At 35.0% G+C, this 13299-nt stretch overlaps 1 protein-coding gene across 1 annotated transcript; it reads right to left on the minus strand.

Annotated features, from left to right (window-relative positions):
• Nucleotides 1–573: 573 nt before the first annotated feature.
• Nucleotides 574–12707, minus strand: LOC149845953 (E3 ubiquitin-protein ligase XBAT33-like). Its single transcript, XM_089997808.1, has 10 exons — nucleotides 11765–12707; nucleotides 11622–11681; nucleotides 11069–11140; nucleotides 10783–10958; nucleotides 10255–10415; nucleotides 10089–10147; nucleotides 9794–9840; nucleotides 9556–9699; nucleotides 3406–3497; nucleotides 574–1355 (listed from the first exon to the last, which is right to left on the minus strand). Exons 1-10 carry the CDS (start codon nucleotides 11939–11941, stop codon nucleotides 811–813), a joined length of 1533 nt encoding a protein of 510 aa, XP_089853934.1. The 5' UTR covers nucleotides 11942–12707; the 3' UTR covers nucleotides 574–810.
• Between the last annotated feature and the right edge of the window lie 592 nt (nucleotides 12708–13299).

Genomic DNA, 13299 nt, shown 5'->3' on the forward strand with positions numbered 1-13299 from the left:
TAATTATAAGAGTAAAATGGTAACATCACAACATGAGTTAGTTTAACCCAGGAACAACCCCAACGCTACTTTATAATTGAGGTCATTTAATTAACCCAACTAAAAACTTTGGTGGGCATTTGCAAAGTCTGAAATGTTTAGTATGCAGATGAATTAGGCCAAAACTTTTGAGAGGTATTTAAATTTTTTTCAAAAAAAATAAAATCAACTTAATGGCCTCGTTCCCTTTCTAATCTAAACTCTTCCCATCTCTCAGCCCCCACGGTGCTGGGAGCCTCCCTCTGACATCCTTTGCAAGCCTCCCTCCAACTTAAATCAGCGACAGGTCTCTCTCTCTGGCTCAGGCCGAAAAGGGCATCATAGAGGCCTTTTTCTACTGGAGAAGGACCTCTGTTGACCCTTATCTGGAAACCCCTCTCTCTCTCCACAGTTTAAATCATTTGCTGAGCATAAGAAACACAACTTTCATGTTTAGTCCAAACAAACGCTGAAGGGAGTACAGTTACAGAATAGACAGAACATGTGTTCTATCTGTTCTGTCCAATTTTGGACAAGCCATAAAGGTACGAACTCTTTATATTAATTCAATCATTTATTGGGAAAACAATTACATGTCCCTTGTGTACAAAATAAATCAATGCTGCTTTACTGATTCCTATGTATTGGTTAGTCTCAGAGTGGCCAGTCCCGACAATCAACAATCTTGGCATGATATGACAGCATAAGTGAAGCAGATGCGGCGAGATGCTGCATTTCGAACCCCAAAACAAGTATTTTCGAAGAATAGTCAAACACAGAAACCAATGAAAATCAAATATTCATTTCCGAATTACACTGCTGCTCTCTTTGGAAACTTCTTCCGTGCCGAAAGAGCTTCGAGCAACCTGTTTTAACCATTCTTGACCCTTCCATTTTATGCTGCTCCGCAGGAATGTTTTCTGGCGGCAGCCGAGGTGCTTCATCTCTATTTTCATCCTGATGGTATTCAAGTGAAGGGCAACGGTCATCATTGCACGTACATGAAGGCATGGTGACAGATGGGAATGGGGTGCATGAGACAGAACAGAATAGATCTGAAGAAACAGAATCGACGTGATTCTTGCAGAAGTCAGATCTACAAACATTGGTGGATGGTGGAGCACAGCCATGAGTCTGAAGCATGAATGGTGTGCACAGAACAAGGGAGTTCAATTTAAGATCTTTGGTAGGGGCGCAAGGCAATTTGACAAAAGAAAGGACGCCGTTGCGACAAAGGGGGCATGGAATAGAACCAGGTGGACTAACGGTATCGGATGTGATATTGTTAGTGGAGCAGAGGTAAAGGGCACACTTGACACAGAATTCGTGAACACAACCTGAAAATTAAAAAGAAAAAGAAAAGCACACACTTGATCAGTTTCAACTTGCCAAGAGGCAAAATGCAGCGTAGGCAATATGGAATAAAATCAACGGTTCAACAACGACATTAGCGTTTAACAGGATAGTAAGGAAAACAGCATATATCGCCCTCTCGTCCAATAAGATCAAAATGGATGAAAGATGTGCAAACAAAACAGAACTCCAAAAGACGGATCTGTTATCACAACAGGCAAATTATCTGAACATTCAATCTCTTTTGCATACTTTGGTCCATCAAAAACAAGTCAGTCTAGCAGATTGCTAGATGGATCAGTCACAAATTCTGTTATTGGATTTTCTCAACAAGGGAAATCTTAGTGATAAAATGGAACTTCATTTTTTTGGGGAAAAATATCAGGAATATCTTGGTACATTTATGATAAAAAATAATGATAAGGCATTAAAACATAAATTTTTTAGAGGATTTCTCAGGATTTTCATGACATGTGAATTCTCGCAATAAAATCACAAGAAATTCAAAATATCGATGATATTGGCGACTACAATATTAATGCAGATTTCAACAAAGTGCATGCTGTAACTATGAGCAAACCACACTAAGCAGGGATAATCTTTATACAATACAGGCACCCATAATAAGCAGTTAACTAATGTAACACATCAAGGGGCCACTGAAATGCAGCTGAATTAAAACTAAACCCGTGAGCAACCATACACATTAGAAAGTATAGTAGTAACTAAGATGTTATAAAGTATGTTAATTAACATTTAGTGTCCAACTGAAACCTAGAAATGACAGACCTACCTGATCATCTTGAGATAGTTTACCTCAATTCAATTGCACCACAAGATTAACAAATCTCAGCCAAATTAAGACCAAGATGAAAGGCCTCCCCCTCTACTGCTGCTACAGTATAATCTGATGGAACCATGCTGTTGACTAATTGGCCTACTCAAAAGGGTTTTCCACCTCTGGTAGCTTGAAATTAGACAAACTTTCATTTCAAGGATAGCAATGGAACAGAATCCATCGTGAGCTGGGCAGGTCAAACACCAGGTTTGGTTCAGGTCAGGCTATCAAGTATCATATAATAACATCAAGATTTGGCATTGATGGGACAAACTTTGTAGAGGTTTCTGTAGTTGGAGGGGAACCTCCATACCTCAATAATGACATAGTACTTGCAAAGATGAAGCTTGACCTTCAATATGTGCTAGGATGGCATAGACTAGATAAGGAGGATTCATATTTGATTGTACACTGCTGTCTTTCCTTGGGGTGATCGCTTGTCACCTTGTTTTGTATTATTTTTCTGGTCAAATTTTTTCTCTTTTCTTGGTTTAAGGCAAAAGTTATGAGATCAATCACACCAAATACAAGGGAAGTAAAGAAATTTGAAGAAAAATTTTTAGAAAACTAAAATCAGATATAGTTAGAAAACTTGTACTTCAGATAGAAATTTGACAATTTACAGTATAATTAAATAACAATGTACACTACTACCATATGGAAGTTTTATGATTATGTAACATGAACACACAACTGAAGAAATCTTATTGTTGTGTTGGGTCGTGTGACACTACTTATGATATCAACACTTCACAGAGAAAATGATTTGGCAAATGAACGCTAGAGTCAGTTGAATTTAATACGTGTACATGCACCTGTGCCTGCGCCTGCATAAGCATGCACACATAAACACACACAGACATTGCAAAAACTAGGCATCATCAACACAAACTCATGCAGTGAGCACATGCCAATTAGTTAGCTATGCATTCATAACCAATTCCAAACTAAGCATAAAATGGCAGAAAAATATCTAATAAGAATAATCCTCCATCAATAAAATAAAATAAAAAAATACCAGCTTTTATCAATTAGCAATCGATCTATCAAAAGATCACCCATCAAGACACACAGAAACTTCAACAAAACAAGCTCCTCAGCATCATGATATCTTGAAACGAGAGGCATCTACCAGTCATATAAGCATAAGAAGACAAATAGAAGTGGTGTCTACGATCAGATTATGTAAAACTGACCTTCAGCAGCCACAGAACAGGCTCTCTCCAAGCAGACAGCACAAAGATCACTGTCATCTGATGAGGCACTGGCAGATTGCAACCCATACTCTCTACATAGAGAAGCTGGTTAAGATATGCTACACACACATATGCTGCCTTTATGGGTCAAGCTTAACTCTAGGTCCTATCCAAATTCAAGAAGATATGACACATTCTGACAGTGTATCTAAACTATGGCCAACACCAAGCAGTGAAAGTAAGTTGAAATATGACAATGATTGAAACAAATATAGAAACTAAAGACAAAGACTATAGTAAGCATATCAAACTGCATGCTGCATGTTGTCAAATATCTAAAAGAAGTGGGCAGCTAGAAAATGCAACCAACTGTTATTTGAGGTAACGATAGTGAAGCAAACAACAGAAGAAATGTATAATTGTCGAAGGAACGATAATATATATATATATATATATATATATATATATATATATATATATATTCCTGGCCATATCATCTAGTATGAACTGGGAAATTAGTTCCAAGCCTCTCCTTTACCATGAGTGGCCTGAGTTCCACACACCCTGACCACCAGCACTTGGTTAGTCTTCACTGTGTGGTTTCCTCAGCAAGCTTACCTGTTCTATAAATATAGGAAACTTTTCTTTCTCATTAACAAATTCATCTTTCTCCATGCTGCTGACTATGAACAAATGGACAGGTGCTAAAACCTTTGAATAGGTTCACATTAATGTATGTCATTTAATAGGAGATGTCATCTTATATTTTGGATTGTATCCAATCATCAGAATCAAAATCTAGTCTAACTTGAAACAGATTATTATGATTAATCAGATGAAGGTTACTGACAGAACCACCCTTACCATTCAAAATTTAGGCTCTTTTAGGAGACAGTGTTGGAAACTAAGATGTAGTTTCCAACTACATCCACCTTAAGATGTAGTTGAAATGTGGGATCGGAGTCTCTCTGTTAAGATGAAAGTACTATTTTTGTGTGTATTATATATGTATATACATATAATATTATATATATATATTATATATAGTATCTAAGTGAACCTAAGTTGACTTTGACTAGCCATTGGAGGTTAGTCCCATGGCTAGACCGTTGGACCCTCTCCAACGGCTAGTAAGGCTCTTCTTTACCCTCTCTTCTCTCCACTTTCTCTATATATTGTGGGTGTGTATGTGAAGGTTGAGAGAGTGATAGGTAGTTCTAGGTATTTTGAGTGTTCTTTGAGTGTACTTTGTAGTGAAGTTTTTATGTATTTATTTTTATTTATTTTATTGTTCATTATGAATGAAATCTTTTATTCACAAAACTTGTATTAGTTTGTATCTTGTTAGTATTCGAATACATTTTGACTTGGCATTTGGATTACGATTTAGAATGACTTGGATTCTGTGCCACTTTGTTACATAGTATCAGAGCAAGGGATCTTGGTCTTGGTATCTTGTTCGTGTTTGTGATTCAAAAAAAAAATTGAATTGATGTACGGCTTGGACTCAAGACTCTCGTATTCCAGTATGTATTTTCTTTGGATCTTCTACTTTAAATATTTATGTTATATATTTAAAAATGTGCTTAAAAAATTGTGGCTATTTATTAAATATGTTAAAAATGTATATATTTTCAAATTAATTAAAATTTATGGAAATTATTGTCTTTTGATATATGTTTTTGTGTAAGCATGTTTACTTGAAATATATGTTTTGATTATGAATATGTATATTTTTTGAAAAATATCATCATGGAAATTATATTTTGCAAGAATATGTGGTTTCTTAAAATTTTAAATATTATGCTTATATGTTTTTCATGTTTGCAAAATACTAATTTTTATTGTATGTATTTTGTTTTATTGTAATGATCATTGGTGAATTTCATAGCATGTGTCAAAGCATGATTTTCGGGTATACCATGTGAATTTCATGTCAAGAATGTGTTCCTTAAGAACTTTAGATTCTTGCATGATGTATACCTTAAGTCATCACGATTTTAAATTCTTTAGTAATACCATGAATATTTTGTATGCTCTCATATCGACATGCTCATGTCCCATATGTTTATGATCATGTGGCTTCAATGGTTGACTTTAAGATGTTGCTCTCATTGTGCAAAATTAATTCTTTGAAAACATCTTTGATTGATTATGCTTTAGAATGCTCTTGGATTCATTTCTCTTTGTCATTCATATTGAAAACGACTCTTGCATTGGATGCTTTGTTCACATATACTTGAATGCATTTTGTGTGACATAATATTAACTTGTTTTCCCATTATGGATTGTATTTTTCCTCCTAGTGGGTTCTTGTGCTTGTGCCCCTTAGAAGTATTATATTTGATGCTTTGTGAGTGATATTTAGTATGTGGTATTAAAATTCATAGCTTTTGTATAGCATATGTGGCTACAAGTTATTAGATTGCTTCAAGTATTCATGATTGATGGTAATTATGTACGCTCTTGGATTTATATACGGTTCTTTGAGGATCTCTATGTGTTTTTTCGTTAATGTTACATGTCATTGTTGTTCCATAGTAGACTTATGATCTAAATTGAGCAATTCTTCTATATAGCTTGCTTATATTGGTCATGATCATTCATCATTGTTATTGATATAATCTTGATGGACTTTGCTTGCAAATGGTTTATAAAAAATTATCAATTGATATCTTGTTTTGCACATGATTTATCTATCTATAATGGGTTTGATTGAGATCTTTGTTTTTCAAATTGATTATTAAGTATAGACTCTCTCATTTGAAAATTGGTTACCATGTGCTTATATCGCCTTCTTATGACATTTGTTTTGTCTATCACAAAATTTTATATGATACATCATTTCTTTTTGGCCTTGTTATTGAGTCAGAGTTAACCGTTGAGGTGTTATGTGTGCACCTCAAATCATCTTATCAGTATGAATTATCAAGTTTATGAGTGTCGTGTTGACACTTATCTTGGGTCTGATTGATAGTTGATTGGCATATGGATCTATGTTGCTTTTGTTGAACCTGAAATGTTTGTTGGGGTGAGTTGTGTGCACCTTAGTTTTTGACAGTTTAGATTGTTAACTTATAATTTGACTCTAACTAACAGTTGTTTGATCTCTGGTTTTGTTAGTGTATTGTATCACTCATTTATATATTTGGTTATTGTTATTATGATGAATGGTTATAATTATGTTTATCTGTGATGGCTATCTATTTTTGAAACTATGGCGTTTTGAAAGTTTTTAAAATTTAATATCCCGTAAATCATTTTTCTTGTCTTCTTGGTGACATTGGTTTTTATTCATTACAAGCTTTCTTTACCTCGTTGGTTTCTCTACTCATCTCTCTTATTTGAGTGACCTTTTTTATTGGATAAGAGATCAGTTTTACAACCATGGTTGTGGTGAGTTATATGCACCCATTGTAGATGATGTTTACAATTTTACAATAATTTATGAGGTGAGGGATGTGCACCTCTTGTGGTTGTAGCTGGTATTTGGCTTATAAGTGGCATTGTAATTGATCGCTTGTCCTATGCGTTGATACACTTGAATTTTGAGGATTTTGAGTTCGAAGTCAAAGAAGTGATTGCTTATGGTGAGCAAATTGGTGTTGGGATTTGCAAATATCATTCTTTTTGTTGTGTGGGATTTTTTAAAATCTCACCGTAAAATTTCTAAACTTTTACTACTCGTTTGCCCTTGTATGAGAAATGTTTAATTCATTGAAATATTTTCATGCACAGTTATGTGCATTGAATATGCTTGAATTCCATGTTGCACATATATATATATATATATATATATATATATATATATATATATATATATATATGTTGAGGATATTTAGATTTGTTCCATGTTGGTTATCTTGCATGTTTTGCATGAATTTAATTAATGGTTTTTTAAGCTGATTAGTGTGAGGTAATATATATATTCTCTTGTGAGTTTGTTTTTTGTGTATGAGTGCTTAGACAATAAGTGGCCTTTACATATTATTCTCTTATTGTGCTTGTAGGCATTTTCAATGTTTTTCTATTTAAATCATTACATGGTCCATTAGCATGCTTATACATCATGATATGCCTTGGTTGCATATTTGCTATATTTTGAATGTATTTATAGATATTGTTTCTATTATTGAAATTTAAATTGTTATGATCAATTTGAGCCACCTTTGCATCTCTTTGAGACATTAAAGTATCATCTTTATATTTATAATAATTGATATAGTTGTTGATCCATGTTTGCGATTGTTGCAAAGTATCATTTCTCTTGATTTGTTGTACATGGGATTTCGAATTTCCTCATTATTTCCGCTGTGCATTTGTACATGGCTATTTGTTTTGAAAAACCCTTTTCATGAATATTTTATTTTTCCTTGTGTGGATTTAACTCTTTGGTGAGTTGACTTGTTCTCTTTTAATCTTGTTCGTGATATTTAAGGATTCATATTTATGTGTTAAAAATGACTACATGTTATATATATATATATATATATATATATATATATATATATATATATATATATATATATATATATATATATTGTATTTTTGGTGTGTTTGGCCATCCTCTATCCATGATATATAACTAATATAGTTAATTTTTGAAATCTTCTTATGATATATATGTGTATAGTTGAGATATTTTGTTAGCTCTATTTATAGATTCTTAAGTATTGATGATATTGAAGATCTTAAAGACCCTTTGTATAATAGAGCATATGTTTGAAGATCAAGAGCACCCTTTTAAGGAAACAACGAATGGAAGAACATGATGAAACCAATGTAAACCTTTTATTTAATGGGTTCTTTATTTGTATTTGCAAACTTACGATGAGTCACTTTGAGTTTGAGGGAGGGTGTTAAGATGAATATACTGTTTTTTTGTGTATTATATATAATATATTATATATGTATATACGTAATGTGTATATATATTTATATATTATATATAGTATCTAAGTCAACCTAAGTTGACTTTGACTAGCCATTGGAGGCTAGTCCAACGGGACCCTCTCCAACGGGACCCTCTCCAACGGCTAGTAAGGCTTTTCTTTACTCTCTCTTCTCTCCACTTTCTCTATATATTGTGGGTGTGTGTATGTGTGAAGCTTGAGAGAGTGATGGGTAGTTCTAGGTATTTTGAGCATGGTTTTAGAACCTAGTGACACGTCACTCAGCTTGTCCTTGAGTGACTCATGACTCGGCTGGATCATGTTAAGTTTATATTTTATATAAAATATATAAATATATATGCCATGTATATTTTATAGTATGTTATCAATATATTATGTATAATATGCATTATATGATATTTTTTATAATATTTTAATGTATAATATTATTAATGCATGTATAACTATATTTTTACATGTAATATACATAATATTTATATTATATTTTATATAATATATGGAATTATATATAAAATATATCATATATGTATATATATGCATGACTCGGCTGAGTCATGCTAAAACTCGGCCGAGTTTTGTACATAGGCAAGTTGCACTGGTTTTTGATCCAGTACTTGGACGATCTGGGTCGAGTCATCGGATTGACCCAACAAGTTTTCAAACTATGGTTTTGAGTGTTCTTGAGTGTACTTTGTAGTGAGGTTTTTATGTATTTTATTGTTCATTAAGAATGAAATCATTTATTCACAATACTTGTATTAGTGTGTATCTTGTTAATATTCAAATACATTTTGATTTGACATTTGGATTATGATTTGGAATGTCTTGGATTCCGTGCCACTTCGTTACACATATGTATATACATATAATATATTATATATATATAATACACACAAATAGTACATTCATCTTAACAATCTCCACTCTCAAATCTGCACTACCAAACAGCAGGAGGGCTAGGGGATTCAGCGAATCCCCATCATCTCTGCTCCCACCTCCTCCATCTCAAATATGGCTCCCAAACAGAGCCTTGAGGAATAAAATCATATGAATAAACTTTTCTTAGAGGTATTGAAGAGACTCCCTACCAGAAACAGCCATACAAACTGTATTCTGGACTTCGTCTGCTGCTATGCAGATTCTCCAAAATACCAGTAAACAACCAAATGCAAATATAGAGAAAAACAGTCTGCTCTCAACATGTAATGCATACTTAACATGAACATACTAATACTACCTTGCAATGTTCATTATGCTAAAGAGAGGCAGGGCTAGATATTTTGATGGAGCAAAAGCTGGAAGATTCATGTCAGAGTTAGGTGCTAACAGAGGCCCTAGCCAATGCCGACCCCATAATCTGGCCACATCGAATGGTAGCCACCTGTCCCAAATGTAAGCTTAGTGTAAGTAGTTTATTAGAATAACTACACATAATCATGTAATTCTTACAGATTGTAAGAAAATGATAACTTTACCCATTGCAGTTCAATGCAATTCGGCTAGCACCTTTTGCAATAAGAACCTAAAAGAGGAGAGACCATTAAACTCAATACGAAACAGATTTTTTAGAAACTAAAACTAAACAGAAAAACAAACAAGGAAAGCGACCACATGAATGGCAGCAAGCACCACCATCACCACAAAAATGTAGAAAATTAAACAACCAATAGATTGATAACGAACACACACACACACACACACACACACACACACACACACACACACACACACACAAACACACACACACACACACAAAGGAGGTAGCCTTGCCTGGCAACACTTCAGATTTCCTCCACAAGCAGCATAATGTAAAGGAGTACTTCCAGCACCTAGAGAAAACAAAAACTCTTTGATAAACAAAGTAGCAAGCAAGAAACAGATCATATCACAAACATTAGTAATGAATTAATTATGTGTTAAATACAAATAACCATACCTATTAAGTCCATTGATGTACCATAGTGGAATGTTACAGCTGAAACACTTGCATTTATATCAAGTAGCAATTTTACACAATCAAAATGTCCATTCAGTGCAGCCACATGAAGAGCTGTTATACCCCCATCAGCAGCCTTGTTCACAAATTTGGAGAGGGCACTGCATTGGATGAAGAGCAATACCAAATCTCAGTACTTCATTTGGACTAGTATGGCACCACATAAGACTTGGGTGTTGAATGACACAAAAGAGACTACAGAAGAAAACAAAGATGTCAACTTCTAGGAGGAACCACTTCGCATATACATGAATATAACTACTCATACACATGGGAACTGTCATGAAAAGCAAGGAAGAGTAACTTGCAATGCGTCCCAGAAAGTGTTGACAAGAAGCAACATGAGTAAAAGCAACGAGTGAACCATCAATAAACATGCCAGCTAATTATAGCTCTGAAGCCAAGAGAATGAAAGAAAATTGCATGTTCAATCTTAAAGTACCAAACAAAGTCTGAGGAACAACATACTTCCTGTCATACTTTTGCCACATTGAGCTTTTATCACCACGTGCTGCAGAAGTAATCATATCATAGGGCTCACTAGGAATAAAATCAGTGACAACAAGCCTTATACACCTGGCATGACCATTAACCGCTGCAAAGTGCAGTGCTGTTCTACCACTAAGGTAGTCTGCTCTTGTAACCTGAATAAACAGAAGCCCACCATCACACCAAAAGAAGGTGCTAAAAATGGACATTTGAGAAAGAAAAATCTTAAAAGGCCGCTGATAAGCTAGCTGTAGATGATAATTACATTGCATTTGTACAAAAGAAGCGTCTGGACCAGCTCCCAGTGCCCATATCGACAAGCATGCATCAATGCTGTCTGCATCATAATAATAATAATAAAAAAAAAAAGACAAGACGATTATAAAATGATGAAAATATTATGGTCATAGCATACAGGCAAAACAATATGGCAATTTACATAAAGATCTAATATGAAATCAAATGATTCAGTTGCATAACACTTTTTCATAATATGACAAAATCAAGATGAAAAAATTGATTTCTGCAAAGCACCCAATTTCATCACAGAATCAAAACACAATAAACAAATAATTAATTGTCTGAATGACAAAACGTGTTCTCGAAACCAATTCATCAGAAAACAATATAGTAAACATGAAATATAAAAATTGAAAGCATATATTTTCCAATAAGAGAATAGTCTGCCTTCCAACGTTTATCCACAACTTAATGCATTTTAACAGTGAAATGAGCTAAAGATGAATCCGCAGACACACAACTAGAACAGAAACCAATGTGGTGAAATCGGAAAACATATAAAAAAGAGATGGAATCACCTGACCACAATAGTTCCTTGAATTAACATCTGCACCGTGCTCAAGCAACAAGCTTACTATCTGCAGAAAGTGTTAAGAAAAAAATTGTTCAAATGTCATGAGAGGAAAGATTACAAGAAACAGGATGAATGTAGAGAGGAGACCTCATTGTGGCCTTTTGCAGCAGCAAAATGCAGAGGAGAATTGAGGCCGCCAAAAGTGGAGTATTTGGAGAGACAAGGGTTGAATTCCAGGAGCATGCGAGCCTCAACAAGATCGCCATCTCTAGCAGCAGAAACCAAACGCTCTCCAGACGCAGAACAACCGAATGAATTTCCCATCCCCCAATCTAAGCGATCAACACCAACTCAATTTCCACAGGAATCAATCAAAACTGCGAGAAATCCATCTCACACAAGTCCCCAATTCATCAACTCCAAGCGCAATCATCATCAGTCAATCAAAATTTCACACGAACAATCACACAAAAACAAACCCACATCAGATTTTCGTCCAACGAACAACCCTAAACACGGTTATCATCGAAACCATCAATAAAAAACCCACACAAATCACCAAACAGAGAACACCCACATCATAACAACCCCAATCAGGATTATCATCCACACGATCAATCAAAATCCCCCACGAATCATCAACCGAACATAAAACCCATCTCAGAATTCCCCCAACTCATTCAATCCCAGATCAAAAACTATCATCCATCGACTCTTCGACAACGACCACCACACAAAAAACGACAAAACCAACTAAACAGAAACTCTGATTGCTTTTTCCTTGTGGGTTTTGTCCCTTATTGGGAGGAAGAAAATGCACCAGGGTTTAGGTCAACCCTGGTACACGATGAGAGGCGATGAAAACGGAAAAAACGACGACAATGGAAGTGTGGATCCGAAGCATGTCTTCCGATCGCTGGTATCTAGGGCTAGGGTTCCCCACGGACATCTCTCTCTCCCTCTCTCTGGGGGTGGTGGGTTGGTGTGAGATTTCAAAATTTAGTCACCAATAGCAGGAAGAGGTGCGGCTGAATCATTTTATCGTCACGGAAATTCCGAGCTACCTCTCGTTTCTCTCCTTTCTCGTCCAAAGTTTCCAAACCAAACGGGGAAGTTAAATAGGGTGGAAGAGGAACAGGGGACAGTGGAAAGAGTGACTACCAAAATAGCACTTTCTAATTGCATTCAAATCCTCGTATTTCTATTAATTGCATGTAACGGCCATATTTTTATAAATTGCATTATATCTCAAGTTCCCAACGACAGGAGCTTGCAAATTGCAAAGCTCAAGCTCGGCTCGTTTAAGGTGAAACTATAGTTTGAATTCGTGCTCGTGATCTTGATGAGTAGACTTAGGTTTTGTAGATGCTTTATGATACGCCAGATCAGGCTCGATTATTGATAGAGCGAATAGATCTGCTAAAATCTCTCTTAAATTCAGAATCTTGATACAATGTGTATCTCCTTTTGTTCATGGTTCATTCTTCTAAACCATATCACATCCCAAATCTGATAATCAAGACGTAAACTAAATGCTAAGCTCAAGCATTCAATAAAAATCTTAATACTTCTTAAAGACAGATCATGGGCAGCCTTGTGCAAAATATTGAAGAGAGAGAGAGAGAGGAAGGGGGGAGAGATTCTAAAGGATCGTATGAGATATGAGACCGAGTTAGTTAGTT

This window comes from Nuphar pumila, chromosome 2, assembly GCF_984573655.1.
Source record: "Nuphar pumila chromosome 2, dmNupPumi1.hap1.1, whole genome shotgun sequence".
Classification (NCBI taxonomy): Eukaryota; Viridiplantae; Streptophyta; class Magnoliopsida; order Nymphaeales; family Nymphaeaceae; genus Nuphar; species Nuphar pumila.

What these genes read in the sequence shown, in the direction of transcription:
- LOC149845953 (XM_089997808.1), bottom strand. Translation starts at nt 11,941, where the DNA reads ATGGGAAATTCATTCGGTTGTTCTGCGTCTGGAGAGCGTTTGGTTTCT. An exon ending in TACATCAATGGACTTAATAG is followed by an intron (nt 10,148 to 10,254) that starts GTATGGTTATTT and finishes TGTTTTCTCTAG; the next exon opens with GTGCTGGAAGTACTCCTTTA. An exon ending in CTGTTCTGTGGCTGCTGAAG is followed by an intron (nt 1,356 to 3,405) that starts GTCAGTTTTACA and finishes TTTAATTTTCAG; the next exon opens with GTTGTGTTCACGAATTCTGT.